This window comes from Ammospiza nelsoni, chromosome 6 (assembly GCF_027579445.1).
Source record: "Ammospiza nelsoni isolate bAmmNel1 chromosome 6, bAmmNel1.pri, whole genome shotgun sequence".
In the NCBI taxonomy this organism is placed as follows: Eukaryota; Metazoa; Chordata; class Aves; order Passeriformes; family Passerellidae; genus Ammospiza; species Ammospiza nelsoni.
In genome coordinates, this window is record NC_080638.1 from 54,227,778 (window position 1) to 54,244,791 (window position 17,014).

Here is a 17,014-nt window from a genome sequence, read left to right on the forward strand (position 1 = left end):
AGATTGCAATATCTTTTTCCTTGAGCTGTAAGTGTTAGCAAAATCAATTTTCGAATGATTGGTTTAGGGAAAAAGAAAACCCCAAACCACTACAAAGCAGCAAATTCCAACAAGTGGCTTTATGGTGGTAATAAGTACTGGAAAAAATGTTTTGATATTTTTTCTCTTTTTTTTCCCCCTCCTGTTCTTTACTTCCTCTTGCCAGCTATTTCAATTTAGTTATTTTAAGCCAAACTGTATTTCAATGCTATTTCAACCTGTTTCCTTCCACTTAGCAGAATTTCCTGGTTCAGTCTGATCGTTAAGGATATCCTGGAAACATGCCTCAATTTGTTTTTTCCTGGACAACATGATCAGCCTCCTTCAGTTGCCCACCAGGAGTGGAAGGAATTAGTTACCTTTTGTGAGCCGTTCTTTCCCTGGGTTGTGTTGAGCAGCTGTGGTTACCTGGGAGCCACAGATACTGCACTAGCCAGTTCAGCTCTGAGCAAGGGGTATTTGTTTAGTCCCCCAAAACCTACAAATGCTCCTGATGTCTAGTACAGCTCCAGTATTGGCTGTCAGGTGACCTTTTTGGCTGGGGAGTGACAGCAGTATCACTGAGCATCATCTGCACTGTGAGGCATCTGACACAGCCAGTGTAAATGCATCAAGGGAGTCTGAGCACTGGCAGGAGCCTCAGCCTAGAGATTTTTTGTTTTCAGATGAGTTTTCTCTATATTGGTCTCAAGGGAAAGTGTTTTTACCAAGGGTGTGTGATACTTTTTTTGGCTGCTGTCATGTGGAGAGGAACTTTCACATGCAGTGTCCAGTCTTCATATGGAAATGGAAGCCTGTGAGTAATCCCTTTGTAAGCAGGGTGGAGAAGTGAGGTACTGAGGGACAAAAGAAACTGGCCTCATGAACATAAAATGATTTGATGAGTAGTACCTTCCTTCAGAGGAGAAGGACACGTGATTTCTTTTCCAAGTCAAGCAGTACCTTTTCTAGTCTGTTCTTTAGCTTTTCAGTTTCGCCCTATCAGTTGCAATGGAAAGGTCATTACAGCTCGTCAGTTCTTTGTGACATTTTCTGAAATTCTTTTAGTAAGTATAGTGCTAAAATTCTGGAAGTTGGTAGAAATACTAAACAAAACCCTATATGAAAATCAACATCAAAAGGAGCTCACAAAGATTTGCCAAGCACATAACTTGGGATTAATGATCCAGAGAGGTCAGTTGCTAGAATGAAAAGTGCATGCAGAAAATTGATATCTACTTGAAAATTTATGAGTACAGTGTGAGACATCTGTGTGCTTTCTAATGGAATAATTAGAGTGAAAATCTCCACTGCTGCATTAAATTCAGATTTAGTACATCAGTATCTCCCAGCAGGAGGGAGGTTGACTCCCTGTGGGGTAAAAAGATAGAGATCCCACTGCTTTTAAAAAATTAAATAGAAGTCTTTTTTCTGATTATATCTCTTCAATTCCCATGTCAAGGTGCAGTAGATAAAAATGCTACACATTTGCCAATGTGAAACAGAAGCAGCTAAACCAGAATTAGTTATGTATGTACAAAGGTGGAATGTTGCACAGGTTGATGGAGAGAAGTGGGTCCCTAATAACAGTTTTGGGTAAACTTCTCCCAGAAGAATAGCTTACAATTGTTCTGCATGTTTAGCACTTTCCCTTTCATATAAAAATGTGATTATTTCTTTTGTTTGATGCTGTGTTAGTCCAAAGAGGTGCAAACTGTGAGGCACTGTGCAAACTCCAGCCACGTTACTGTTCTTGCCTTGGAAAGTTCATGTTTGGTATGAGTAAAGGAAAAATATCAGACTTGGGCATATTTTGAGTTACTTTTGCATGTTAACTGTGAACTAGTGGCCAAGTCCTTTGGTTCTGCTCTCACAACATGCAGTCAGGCCATGCTGTGGTATGTTTCCTTATTTATATGGCTAACAGCCCTTCCCTGCTCTACTGTCTGATTACCATCAGCCCAGGTTTGAGGGTGTGACTGGGCTGGTAGGTGGTGTTTCATAAGTCCAGGCAAGCTGCTTCATATATTTACTGGGCCCGTACCCCTGGCATTTGTGATCTAGTGCACAGCTTTCCTTCACAGAGACCTAATTCTGGATGTGAGAGATACATAACTCGTTTTAAAACAGGAGCATAGAAATAAATAGTTAATCCTGAAATATGTTACATTGCTCAGTTGTTTTGAGACAAAAAAATAAGACTCCTAGAACCTGATGTTGCTAGCTGGCTCATCAAACTGACTACCTTCAATTAATGGTTACAGATTTTCAGTATAACTGAAACCACGTGATTAAAAGCAAATGGCTCAAAGGGCAGAAGGGTTTTCCCCATCAGTGGGGAACACTGAACACATGGCCAGCCAGAAGGCAAATGCAAAAGAAATTTATTTTCTTGTTTTGTACTCAACTGCCACTTTACTGTTGTGAAGAAATGAAAAATCATTTTTACCTTTGTTGGCTCTATATGATGATAAACTCTAAAGCTATAAAGTTAGATTTGGAATTTAACTGTAGGTGGTAGCAAAAGTAGTTTCTTCTCTCAGATACTTTGTTATCATTTGAACTTCACAACTGATTATAGGGTTCTGGCTAAAATTCCTGCTAGTCCAAATTAGCTGTGATAATGTCAAGTGCTGTGTATTTCTTGCATCAGATTTGAGGTAGACTGGGAAATGTGTTCTTTATATTTTATTATACTGAGGTGATTGCAATGTCCCTCTTTAAGAGAATACTGGCCTTTCAGTCTATTTCTTTCTTGAGTGTTATATTTCATGCCTTTCCAAAACCAGCTGAGCTATTTTTTTGTTTGTTTTCTTAAAAAGACTCAACAGAAAATACCTTCAAAATGCATGAGTTACTGAGTTTAGGAAGTAAGAGTGGGAATTTTAAAGGTACTTAAGGGGACAGAAGTGATCATTTTGCTTACATTCTTGAGGGCTTCTGATATGGTTGTGGGCACATAATAACTTAGGCTTTGATTACTGATTTATGTGAGCTGGGAGCTTGCACATGTGTGTACTCATGTTCCATGGGTGCAAGAACAATGATGTTTTCCTGGAGGCATAAGTTATTTTGCTGTAAACCAATATAAACCTGTGCACATGGGCAGCCATTTGATCCACACCACGGGAAGCTGTGCCCATATTTTGTTGCTTAAGTACTGTCACATGAAACCCAACAGGTATTAGCCCATAATACCAATGTAGAGAAATTCAGAAAATTGCTCTTATATTGAAAGGTTTAAAAAAAACTCAAAAAATCAAACCACCTTAGACAAGAGGTACATGCTGACAAGTCCCTTTTTTAAAATAAGGCTATTGCTAATTCTGATAGTGCTCTACCTATGGAGCACTAAATATTTTTTAAGTGTTTCATAAATACCTGGGCTATTCCTTTAAATTTTCAAGGTTTGTGTTATTAAAATACTAGACAAAAGCAAAAAGTGTTTATATTGGAATTCAGTCTTACTACCAACATATAATCTTTGTTTAATTTGCATAAATGAATGTCTTTGTGTTATTTTAACTCATATGCTATTATTTTGTAAAGCGAGTGATAGACAGTCAAGCAGAGAAACTCAAAGAACTGGACAAAGAAATCCGTCCCTTCCGACAGAACTGGGAGGAGGCTGACAGCATGAAGAGCAGCGTGGAATCCCTCCAGAACAGAGTGACTGAGCTGGAAAGTGTTGATAAAACTGCAGGGCAAGGAGCTCGGAATACAAGTGAGTGTGAACACAATGGGCTGCGGTGCTGTTGAGAGGAAAACGGTGTCCCTTGAGTGGCACTGCCATTGTGACTTTATATGGAAACATCAATAATGATGATTCTCCTGATTTTTGAGTAGGAGATTGTGTATTTCATTTGTTATTGGTGTGGCATTGCTTTTCTTAGGCTTGTTTTATTGACTCTTGTCTTGACTGCATTGTTAGCTCATTATAAACAGTTTCTCAATTGATCTTTGATAGCTACTAGCTTTCAGCAACTTCTTTAAATATAGTCTTCTTTAAATATAGTCTATAGTATTGACATTTTTTACTACTCTTCTCCCTTGTGAATGGATCAGTATGGTTATCCACCTGAAACCACCCATCCTGATTCTGTTAGACAGGTGTATTTGATCCTAAGAAAACTGAGATCTGCTTAAGAATGAGGTTATTATACTTCTGAATAAAGACTGGAATTCAGCAGGACAATGTAGATGATATGCAAGTGTTTAAATGTTTGTGACAAAGAACATTTAAGTAGACCTATATAAGATAAACCTGCCTTATGAATTCGTCTGCTTCTCAGTATTGTGTGTTGGCCAATTTTACCAGTAACGAAACAAAAGAGTAACATGAAAGGGAAAGGGGACACAGAAAACATAGCTCTCCCTCCAAACTAAATAAACGACCACATAATACAGATCTAAGCTTGAATTTTTTGGTTTTTTAATGAAGAACTTTACATTGTAACAGCACTGTGCTTCTGAGACAAATAGTGTCTAAAAATAATGTTTTGAGTGATCAGGAATGCTTCTGAATTTCAGAGGGATTACATAGGATGTGTAACTGCTTCCAAGGTCTTACCTGCTAAATAGAAATTTGCAGTTAATGCTACCAAGTCTCCTTTCAAAAAATGGAAGCCTCTAGTTATACTGTTTAGTGACCAGGAAAAATCTGTTAGGTGATTTGAATATTTGACTTTTACTGCATGTACAGTTAACACCCACATTTGTAAAAATCCCAACTAACCTAGATGCCAGCCAGCAAATTAGAGCCTGTAGAAATTGCTTTATCAGTGGCCAAATGCACTTTGGTTCTCAGGGAGGAAAGCATTTTCATACACAGTAGCAGCACTGGTGGTTGGTTTTTAGAGTCTTTAGTAAGCAGCAGGTTTCTCACCCCATCCTTTGTGTTTCTGCCAGGCCTGCTGGAGACCCAGCTGAGCAGGCACGATCAGATGCTGAGCGTTCACGACATCCGGCTGGCTGACATGGACCTGCGCTTCCAGGTCCTGGAAACCGCGAGTTACAACGGCGTGTTGATTTGGAAAATCCGAGACTATAAACGTCGGAAGCAAGAAGCAGTCATGGGGAAGACTCTGTCCCTGTACAGCCAACCCTTTTACACTGGATACTTTGGCTACAAGATGTGTGCCAGGGTTTATCTGAACGGGGATGGCATGGGAAAGGGGACGCACTTGTCTCTGTTTTTTGTCATCATGCGTGGAGAATACGATGCTTTGCTTCCTTGGCCCTTCAAACAGAAAGTGACTCTCATGCTCATGGATCAGGGACCGTCTCGGCGCCACTTGGGAGATGCTTTCAAGCCAGATCCGAACAGCAGCAGCTTCAAGAAGCCAACTGGAGAAATGAACATTGCATCTGGCTGCCCAGTGTTTGTTGCTCAAACTGTTCTAGAGAATGGAACGTATATTAAAGATGATACTATTTTTATTAAAGTCATAGTGGATACATCGGATCTACCAGACCCCTGACATACGCTGGGGGAGGCGGATTAAAACAGAAGGCAACTCCGTTTGGGGGTTTTATATCAGTTTGTCTTCAATCAGAGGTCCTAAAGCTCACAGAACCACCTTGTGGAACAGATGGAAGAGTTTGAAGGCATAACTGCATAGGGTCCAATTGCGAAAGTAGCAACACATTAAGAAATCATACCATGGTATATTTTTTAATAGAACTAGCAACACTTGAGCTCTGACGAATCACTTATCCCTCGTCAGGATAGTGATTATGGTCAGAGAGGATTTTTTTTAACTTATTAATTATCTAGTCAATTGGAGGTGAAAAGACATATACAGTATGTGCTGAATCAATTACTGACTTTCATTTCTTTTAAGCTAGAATACAAGAAAAACCCTTCACGTGTGGGCTAGCTGGAAATTGTCAGCATGTTAAAAGAAGATGAAGTAATGTTGAAATTATGATATTCTTTGAAAAACTGAGGTGCAATCTTGTCTGAAATATAGTATCTTGTCTTTTTAAGGCCTCATCTGGTCTCTGTTTTAATAATTACTTTGTCAGAAGATCTTGGAAAAGTATCCATGTCTTCTCAAAAGTATCTGAATCAAAATCATATTTTTATTTAAAGTTCTATTGTTACAGAAAACATTTTATTTTAAAACTGTTGATAGACTGATATTTCTTGGAAGAAAAAATAGAAGATATCAAACACTGGTTATCACTTGTGATAGGAAAAAAAACTATTCAATTCTGTTATTTCTCTTTAGAAATGTAAACCTACAATATATGTCGTAGTTAATGACACTATTTCAAAATTAAGGAAAAATCACTCATGGATGCTGTGCATCATTATCAGATTTATAATTGTTTTCACCCTAAAATAGGGCATTTGTTGAACTTTGGAGTTCTAAACGGAATCCTGTACATTTTTTAAAGTTCTGCCCCATGCTTTCCAATCAAGCTATATATGTTGCACATTATGCTGTCAGCAGTATATAGTATTTTCAGTATTGGGGAGGAGGATTAGTGCTGAAAAAGCCTCTATGTTTGTTCTGTACTAGCAGCCATTGCTTCAAGACAAACCAGCAATGTCTTAATACAGTGATGGTGGCTTGCATGCATACATGTGCCTTAGATGTGCTGTGCTGCTTATAAACCATAGCTTTTTATTCAGATTAATTCTGATATCTGAAATGGTAGTTTGATTGGACTTCAGGCATAATGTTTAGCCTTGTCTTCAGAGCCCTTAGGTACCTTGCAATGTACGAAACAGAAGCCAAAGCCCACTCCTTTGGCTCCTGCAGCTTCTATGACTTGGCCATGGTGGAATCCATCCCACTGAGGTGCCAAAACGTTATGCTCAGTGCTCCTATGGAGCTTGGACTGGACAGTCTCCATGGCCACTGTGAGGGCAGGCGACATTTCTCCTCTAATGCCTGTGGCTGTAAGGTGGCATCACTTGAAACTAATCCATCTGAGAACTCTGGGGCTGTGAATATGGATGCTCGTGGCAGCTTCTCGTAGCAGACAAGCATCCTAATGGGGAATGCATGGGCTTCTTTCTTGTAACAGCCTCAACTGTAGTGAAAAGCATTTGCTAGCCCTGAAACATGCTGATTGCAACCTGCTGTGTTCATCTGCTTCTATTTAATAGCCTGTGACAAGCAACTCCAGAGACACAGCCTGACTGTGGTGCTCTTGAAAATCCTGCTTAAGCAGAGCACGCTTGCACCACTGTGTTTTCAGCCTTCATGGGCTTGAAAAAAACTGTTGCATCTCAGCCTTTAATGTCAGGCTGTATCTGCTTTTTTGAGGCATAGTCACAATTTTTGTCTAAGGTGCAGTTGAATTCATGCCTTTGTATTTCAGCTTGTCTTTGCCGTTGTCTTTTTTGGCTGTGCCTTCACACACAGTGCCTGCAAGAAGTATTTATGGATATACAATGCATGCTAAGTGGTCTTCATGGGTTTTCCAGGCACCTGCTAGAATACTGCCTGCTGCTGACTGTCCTGACTGTCAGCAGCAACTTGTCTTCCTTTTCTTGCCTTCCATTGTCCGGGTACTGTACTCCCTCTATGGTACATGGCTGTCAACAGGTGCAAGCTCAAATATGGAGGCACGTGCTAGCAGTTAATTTCTAGCACGGAAGGAGGATGTTCTGCACAAGAGATAAATATCTATAGATATACCTGCATCTATATCTCTAGATATCATTGTATGGCACTTGCAGTTTTATGCAGGCTGCATAAGTAAACCCATCACTTACGCTTTAGGGCGAAGGTTCGCTCGACTTGTGTCATTTTAATAATTGTGAATGTAGGCAGCTGAGCTTTTGTGTTTGTGCATCACAGAATTTTACTGAAAACAGGATTCCCAAGTGGAAATGTCCAAAGGACTCTCCTCCCATTGCTAATGCATGTCTTGTAAAATTAAATGAAACCGTTTGGCGATCACAAAACAATTTATATCCTGTTTCAATCTGGGACTTGGAGGAGATTTTGAGTATAAGCAGGGCCCGGCATATTCTGCAGATTTGTGACTACAATTTCCAACTTCTGTGACAGAATTGTGCTTCTAAATCCAAGCTCTTTAAAAGAGGAGGAAAAAAAGCATTTCCAGCCTTGGTGATTGAAAGAGGACTTTGAAACATGTGAATGTGTAAACCAATAGGGAAGTCTTCCTGAGTCTGCACACAGCCTAAACTAGTAGCTTTAAGAGATCTGAATATCTCGTCTTGGTGGGATATTGACTCAGAAACTTCAGAGAGAAGTTTAAATATGAACACTGCTAACTATCTAAATGCCGATCACTGTAGCAGAAACATCAGTCACTGTTGTATTTCACAGATCTCTATGCTGCTTTCCACATCTCCCAAGTGCCAAAAGCACCAGCTGCCAGAATCTTCAGCTTCACTTGGGCAGCTTTTATAATGCAGTAATGTGCTATCGATATAAAAATATTTTTGCATATGTGCTTTTTATCACAGTTAATAAAACGGAGGCCTACTGCACTTATTTTTTAAAACTACATGAAGCTGCCAGAGAATTTCCAGTTTGCCAACCCTGCGTACTGTGAAATCCAGGATCTTGCTACACAAATGTAGACACCGCCTGCTGTGGAATACCTGAAGCCTTGACTGTAACACCCCTTTCTCCACAGAACTCACAGGCCATCTCTGCAGAGTTCTTACTGTGTACATAGAAATCGGTTTCCTCTGCTTTCCAGCAAGGAGTATGTAGCATTTTGTGAAAACAAGGCCACTGTATATTCTCTAAGTTGAAAGGAAAAGATACCTGGTGCTTTACTCAACACTTTTAAGTTATTTAACTGTTTCTCTCATCGCTGAAATGCCCTTTATCCTTTTTCTCTTTGTTCCTGACTGAGATATCCGAAGTTTTCTAGGGACTGTCTGTTTAAAGTGATTCGTGGGACAGCACCCTGCCCCCATGTGTACTCTTGAATCCTGGCAAACTCCTGGGAGCTGCCACTATTGCAAGGGGGTCCCAGAGTATTTGCATTACTTTGAACAGAGTTTGTTCAGTGGAACCATATTGTCCTCTACTAAGTAGTAATTCTTAGCAGCACACAGCTGAAGTCTCTTGCTGGTGTTCTTTCTTCACGGTGATGCTCCAAGTTATGTAAAAACCTCTTCCGTTTCCAGCTTCCTCTAGGGAGATTCCAGTGTGTGGCAATCTGGATGTTGCCCTTTGTGTACACTCTTCAGCACAGAATGAGTGCACCTGTTAGCTAGAAAGTCTTGAATCCTAAGCAGGATGAAACTATTTGGGTGTTTAAAGACCAACCTGCAATTATGATGCATGACCATGTCTGCATTGCTTCTCTGAGCGAATTAATTGGGGTCTTGTTTCAGTTACTGTCTACACGGTACACCTTCAACTGCTGACTTACAATATGCAATGTTGATTTCAGCCTTGTACTGTAAATGTTGTTCTTCACAAAGAGAATGTGCAATAGGAAAAGGGAATGGTGGGTGGCATATTTTTGATGGAAAAAACACGCTAGATTTTTTAAAACATGAAAAAAAATGAAATGCAGTTGATTTCCTTTTCTTGTGGTGTTTTCTACTTGGAAAAGGAAAGATGAAGATATGTGCCTGTTTCTGTGCCTGGTGAATTTCTCAAATGCAAAGGTAATAGAGATTTGTGTTAGCTGGGATTTAAGTGTTGAACCCATGAATGTTAGGCTGCGGTTGCATGGCTTCTGTTTCCTCAGCTTGCCACAATTACGGCTTGCTGAACTGGAGTTTAAAAGCTACCACCTGTTTGTATTTGTATTCCATCACCTGGGATCGGCATTTCACCAACAGTGCAAGGTATCTGTTGATATTTTGTTCAGTTTTTAAAGCACTGGTGCTTTTTGGTCCAAGACAGAGAAGCGTGTAGGGAGTGACAAGGAAAGCTGCCTGCACTGCAGAAGAGTGAAAACATGACTGCAGTATTGATGCCTTTGATATGATTTAACTATGCAAATATACAGATAGGTGAGGGGGAAAATTCTTGGGTTGCATACCTAATCTTTTAGATTTTGCTCTGTAAATTACTTGTATGTGTGTAGGTACATACATATACACACAGACATGCATGCACATAAATATGCAAAGTCTTTTCTTTATGTAGAAGTGATGAAACAAAACCCTTTCCTCCAAGTTATACTTGATCACTTGGTGCAAATATAACTTGTTGCTGCTAAAGGAGGACCTTGGCTAAGGGCAAACTTTGATTCATGTCTTTCAGGTTTGAAGACCTGTATGTAGCAAACACTTTGTTTAGCTTTTCTGAAGACTCTGAATTGTAATTTAGGATACATGTTCTTCCTCATGCTCTGATAATTTGGAGATTCCTGTATTTTAAATAACTATAGTGATGGGCAACTTTTTGACTGCAAATAATTTCCTCTAATTTGGAACAGAAAATGATAAAAAGTATCTGGACCTCTTCCCTGGAACTTCTGTCCTGTTCAGTCAATACCTTGATACTCTGGTTGACCTAGAAGTCAAAGCTACTGCAATAAAACTGATTGGTTTGGCAGTTTAATCTGAGTTTTTAATATTGTGTACAGTGTATCGCAAGTGCTGTTTCTCCTTTTTGGAACAAGGAAATCAAGGATGAGATATGATTTGCCCAGAGTCACAAAAGGAATCTCCTGGAGCCGGAACTGAATTAGAGGTTCCAGTTCCCTAGTGGTTATCTGTGAATCATGAGGTTTTACTCTTTTAATACATTTATCCCTTAAAGGAACTGGAAAATAAGTTGACATACCCTGAAGACCCACGTCAGGACAGTAAGGGCTAGAATTAAACATACAAGCTGTCGTGATTTGGGGTTGTACACGTGTGGTGGCCCAGACGTGCGGAGGGAAGGCCAGCACAGCATGTCCGTGTCAGTAACAGCAGCAAACTGTGTCCTGCTCTGTCTGTTCAGAATTGTCCAACAAAACCAGTCTCGTTTGATGCTCCTCTTACCTAAAGAGGGAGAATACCATTGTACAGTGAAGTGGGTTCATCTTTGTTCTACCAGTCAGTGTGACTGACCATTTCTTCCTTATGGGGCTTTCTTCCTTTTTCTGTAAACCAAAATCTGGAGGGCTTAATTGTTCTTTCTTGCCTCTTAATCCAGGCCTTTGCAGAGAAGCACCAGATAGGAAGGTTGTGGAAAACTTTGGACTGCTGATTCAGGGACATCCTCTTAAGATTTAGAAGAGTAGAATTCTACAATGCATAAGGGATCTGACTATTCCCGTTTCTCTTCTAATATATGGTCAAGACTGCAGCTTCTGTCTTCCATTTCATGATCTCAGCGTAGATATTAGGCTGTGTTTTTTCATTATTTCCCCTCCAAGTTAGGATTAGTTCCTTAGGGTTCAAATAAGTTCTGAATTTCACAGAGAAGCACCTGAACCAAAACCTTGGATTCAAACATCCCAGACTTGATGTGGAATTCAAATCTGGATCCCAACTCTGTGGCTTACTAACCTACCCATTCAGGGAAGGGTTTGTTGTCTCTATGTGGTGTTTGTGTTTTTGGTCCTTTGGAACTAAGCTTTTAATTTGGTTGCCAGTTCTGCAAGGACTTTTTAACTTCTTAGCAATGCCGGTGTTCACACGCTCCATTGCTGGCAGTGCGATGCGTAGTGATAAAATTTGACTCTGTCTAAGGGTTACTGAGATAAACCAGCATTACCATTCGTAAAGGTCATTTTCTTGCATAGTGTTCCGAGCTTTGTATTTGAATCTAGCTCGCACCTGAAAGGACACATCTTCCAACTATGACCTGCATCACTGGCAGAGAGTTGTATAATCTGTACTTGTGGAATGGGAAGGTACAAGCTTCCATCGTTGCTGATGCATCGTGTAATCCACCTGTTTTGTTTTTCTTATCGCTGTTGTTCGGTTAATACTTCTTTTTTTTTCAGTTTTTTAGAAAAAAAAAAGGGGAAGTTCAGGATTTTTTCTACAAGGTATAAAACTCCAATGAATTAGTGGTGACTAGAGAGCTGTGAAAAATACCCCATTAGGAGATGATGGGCTAAATGTAGGTCCATTTCTCTTAGACAAGTAGGATAACCTTTTAAGATGCATGGAACAACATAAAAATCGGGAAAACTAAAGCTGACATTTGTTTCCAAGAAATTCTGTGAGAACTATCTATGGAAAAGACATCAGTGATTGAGAATAATGTACAAATTAATGTGTTTGAAACTTGTGTATCCATTTCTTTAATCTCATACTCTTCAGTGAACGGTACACTTGTGTTCAGTTTTATGATCAAAAACAAAGACCAAAGAAGGCCAGCCTCATTTGATTGTGTATATTCTGCCTGTCTTAATTATCAATAGCTGTAAGGATACAGTGCAAGTGATCTGGTAACCAGTGGTTCTCGTCCTTTTCTTATAGGGGGAAAAACAATTTTAAAATGTATAATTTATTGCTCAGCAATAACCATGTTGTTAAAATAATAATAAAACAAAAGAAATTAGCAACATGTCTTAATTTCCCAATAGCATTATTATATGTTGTATTTCAGTTTACTGTATATTGTGTTTTTGTATTTATTTGTGTTTGGAGGTCTTGCTATGTCTTTTTGTGTTTAAATGCTAATAAACAAGGACAGTGTGTAAGAGTGTAGAATGCTGAACTCTGAAATGCTAAACTGTGTTATTAAAGGAAAAATAAATAAGTAGGAAATAATATTTTTTAAAAAACCTGGTGTGTTGAATTTGAATGACTGCTGTTGACTTGCAGATGCCCAGAGTGCATCCTTCCTCCCGTGTGAGCCCACTGCATGGCTGTTCTGTGCTTTATGCTCACACACCCAAGAGAGCTTTACTGTGGTATTTCCCATCCTCTGCACAGGTAACTCCCCATAACTTCTGTCAGAATCCTATTTTCCATGTGCTAACTCTGCTGGAATAAACCAGGAGATGGTGTTCATCCTAACATCAGAGTTGAGAGCCCTCGTGCAAACAGTAGAAATAAATTGAATGGCTTTTCATGCACTTGTGGTACACTGCTTTCCCAAAGAGGTGTGGGAGAGTTGAAGCATAGCTTACATGTCTAAAGATGTAGATTTCTTATTTTTTTTCTTCTGTTGTGTCATTAGTGACTCTTCTCAGCTCAGAACCACATGCCAGGTGTGTGCTCAAAGTCACAGAACATGATGCAGTCTGTAAAAACACCAGGCTGTTCTGGAATGTATGGAGGAATATTTCCACGACGTTTCAGATTCAGCCTAGGGATGAAAACCCTGATCCCCTGGGGTTTTGTATGAAGCATGCAACTTCTACTGACCACCACACTGTTGTTTCTTCCCTATCCTCCCTCCCGCCCCTCTCTAACTGAAATTGCAGTTTCTCTTCCTTCCCATCTCTGCAGGGGCAGTACTGTGTTTAGCAATGCAGGAATGTCCTGCCCCTGCTCAGACACAAGACCGCAGTGTCTTGGCAAAAGCCCCATCTCCTTGCTGGCCTGGAATGTGAGAACGACCTGGCCAGCCCATACCGGTGTTTGGAACGGGCTTTCTCAAAGTGCTGGGCAGCTGAGTGCCTTCTCCTGATAAAGTGGGGACACCAGAGAAATGGCAGATGCAGGCAGGTGGGCACGGTGAAAGGGGAGGGTGGCTAAGAAGTGCCATTGTCACCTCGTGCAGGATGTGCTGAGGTGGATGTTCCCTTGGCTGCTGAGAGCAATCACTGTGTCACTCTGGATGCTCTGGCCTCTGCTGTCCTGCTCATCAGCCTTTCCAGTCGCACTCCAGAGCTGGCACTTGAGGCTGCACTGCCTGAAGCTCTTCATATCTCTGCTGTGGAGCGTGAAGGGGTGGTGAGCTTCCTTGCCTTAATGAAGAGGGTTACCTTCCAGCAGAGTCCTCTGGAGAGGAGTCTCCTCCTCCCAAATTGGGGAGCTTGCTGCTCAGACGTGACACTTCCATCATTACAGAGCAGCAGGATAAGCAGAGAGGAAACAAATTGCTTTAAACGTGAAAGCAAATGCTAATTCTCTCCTCACCTCCCTGCTCCTCCTCCCCCAGCATAGACTCGTAATTGCAATGACACGTGGTGCCCTTCCCGGCTCCAGTGAGGCTTTATAAAAGGTTTCTCCTTTATGCCAGGTCCCAGAAGGTGACTGTCAGCTTTGTGGGCTGCTTTCCCCCAGTGGGCCATTCAGTACTTAGGGTGACAGAAGCAGAGTGCCAGCTGTGGGAGCACCAAGCAGCAGGGACAGCAGGGTGAGGAGCTCCTGGGCTGCAGAGGGTGCTGGCTGACAGGAACACTGCCAGAGCCTGGACCTGCTGCTAGGGCCATCTTTTGGAAGAACTTCAGGGTTTGTTTTTTTTTAAGTTTTTGGGAAGTTTTCCAGAGTTTCAAACCTTGGGTTTGCTTGGTGTCTGGTAAAAAGTCAGAGGTTTTCAAAATGTTCAGTCCTGCGTATCCTGCTCCTTGTTTGCTTTGATGTGACCAAGTCCTGGAATTGTCTAAGGAATGGGGAAATATCCAGTGATCAAAACAAGTGGTGAAATAGGTGATTTCCCCCAACCTTCCCCAAAGCCCCAGTTATTCCGTGAGTCAGTTGTGTGGTTCCTTCCTGCACGCCTGGATTGAGCCCTGGAGGCTGTTCCTGTCAAGTATTGTGTCTGGCTTGTTGTTTGGCCAAAACAGGTGAAAACCAAAATATCTTCCCTACCCGCCTTGACAAACGTGGCACCTGGGGAAGCTGGGCCCACTCAGATCTCTCGCTCCTTCAAGAAGATTTTTGGCAGTGAACACTGGACCTCAGCACGTGCTCTGGTGTGTTCTGTAGGCTCACTAGAATGGGGAATGGCCCAAGCCGGGAACTGAATTCCCACAGGCTGGGCTGGCAAACACAGAAGAGACCTCAGGAACTGAATTCCACCCTGCAGGCTGCACCTTGGGTTAAGCAATATTTGGGCACAGCTGGTTTGGTTGCAGCTGTGTTTTGGCAGCATGGCTGTGAGTGGAGGTGGGAGCTGTCTGCAGACACTGCTGTGGACACTCAATGGCTGCTTTGTGCCAACGCAGAAGCTTTGCAGAGATTACTTGGAATTTTCCCAGCTGTGGCCCCTTTAGCAGGTGTCCCTGGGGTAGGTAGTGATGGCTGGTGAAAGACACTCAGTTTTCCGAGGATAAAAAGAAATCCCAGCCATGCACAGGTTGGGATGGAGTGGGCTGGTTCCAGTGTGCAGCTTGGCCTGGGCTCACGGCTGAGGAGCAAACCTGGTTGCTCACACCCTACATCCCCACAGGTCTCGCTCTGTAGCTGCTCCTGTGGACACCCCTAATGGGAAGCTCTTGTTCCCCTGCTCTACACTACCAGATAAGGAGTGAGTTGGGGTGTAGCTTCCAGGTAGCTCTGAGCCCAAATGTGATCCCCTCCAGTGACTCCTCCTGCCTTGCTGCCCTGAGGGTAAGGGGACTGTGTGGCTGCTGGAGGCCTGTAAGCTGGGTGAGTTCCTCTTGCTGAATTGGTGTGGAGCTCCAAAGAGGGATTTAACTGCACAGACTGACTGTATATTCAGCTTCAGGTCCTGACCAGCCCTGAAACGAGGCCATGCCTCTCCCAGCAGCACACACAGCTCCTCTGCCACCAGAGATTGATTCTGGCAGTATAGATGGTGCTGTTGCACTCAAGACTATCTTTTTTCTTAAATGGAAGGAAATATCACGTGGAGATTTTCTCTGGTTGCCGGCTTTAAGGGCAGCCATGAGATAGAAAATAGCTAGAGGGGCTATCACCTGCCAGGCCGTTTCTCCTCATTTATCTAAGCTTAGCTTCGTGTTCAAACCTTCAGCAGTGCTGCCCTGTGCCAAAGAGACTGGCAAACATTGTGTCTGGGTACAGCCCAACTCCCACAGGGGGTGGCTTCAGCACTGGGGGTTTGGAGCCAGTTTTTGGCACACCTCTGCCTTCTCCTCCCTCTCTGTTTGAGGCCATGGCGTGTAACACAGTTACCACAGAGTAATTTTTCCATGCACTTAATGACTTTCTGGGGACGGTGCCATTGCTGCTTGGAGGGCTGCAGGAAGTGTGTGCTGTGGGGGGCAGTCATCCACCTTGGGGCCTGGTGCCCCCAGCATCCCTGCTTTGTGCTCAGCCCCGAGCTCCCTTTCCAGATGCAAAGTGCTGGCTCTGAGTGCTCATGCTGGGCAAAGTCCCTTGTGTTGCAAGATACAAATTTAAGCGGTGAGGGGAGATGCAGTTGTACAACAGGGAAATTCTGGGAGGAGCTGGATGTCCAGAAGGGCTTTAGGAGGTGGCTCTGCTGGCTCTCTAAGCAGAACAGTGTTTTTGGCTTTGATGCCCATTTATAACTCAATGCTGGGAAAGCATCCACTGAGTGCTGTTTCCCCTCTGTGCTGGTGATGATCTTGCCCCACCCCTGGGGAACTGTGGGCAGTCAGCACGGGAGAGCAGAAGGATGGGCAGGCAGCAAGGGGTGAAATGTGCTGATCTCTGCATTAGGGCAGCTGCTTTAATTTTGGGGGACTGATTTCTCCTTCCTTTCAATTTGTTTCACTCCCCCTGTAACCACCTGACCCAAACGTTGCTCCTGTGCAGCCTTCTGTTGTGCTGTCTGGTCCTGAGCTCAGCAGCATCTTGGGACAGCAGCAACAACAAAAGCTGGGATGGAGAGGAGCAAGCTGCAGCCCTGGGGAGAGACCCACAGTAAGGGCTGAGTTATTCTGACTGGGTTATTCAGCAATGCTGCAGTGAGCCTCTGGCCCCAGTTTTGCTGGAATTTCTGTCATTCCTCTACCCTGCCCTGTCCTACTCTAATGCTGAAGAAGGGACTGTCCATCCTTGAGCAGAGTTTTACAGGCAGATTGGGGATTTCTGACCTCTGCCTGCTTGCCAGATGAGTTCCAGCTCATTTAAAATCAAGTATCAGCTTTGGTGGCACGAGCAGCACTGAGAAGCAGCAGCCACAGAGTACAGAAAGTAAAATGAAGGGTGTGGAGCACATCCCAGCACAGTGGGTTTTAGGGTCCCATGAGC

General features: G+C 42.5%; 1 protein-coding gene across 4 annotated transcripts in view; it reads left to right on the forward strand.

Moving 5' to 3' along the window:
* TRAF3 (TNF receptor associated factor 3) overlaps positions 1 to 12,705 on the forward strand; it is a 70,218-nt gene extending 57,513 nt beyond the window's left edge. For all 4 annotated transcript variants that reach the window (XM_059473685.1, XM_059473686.1, XM_059473688.1 and 1 more), the window contains 2 exons: positions 3,568 to 3,742; positions 4,927 to 12,705. In XM_059473685.1, coding sequence (XP_059329668.1) covers positions 3,568 to 3,742; positions 4,927 to 5,498 — 747 coding nt within the window. In that variant the 3' untranslated portion in view covers positions 5,499 to 12,705. The remainder of the gene's footprint in view (positions 1 to 3,567; positions 3,743 to 4,926) is intronic.
* The last annotated feature ends 4,309 nt before the right edge of the window (positions 12,706 to 17,014 follow it).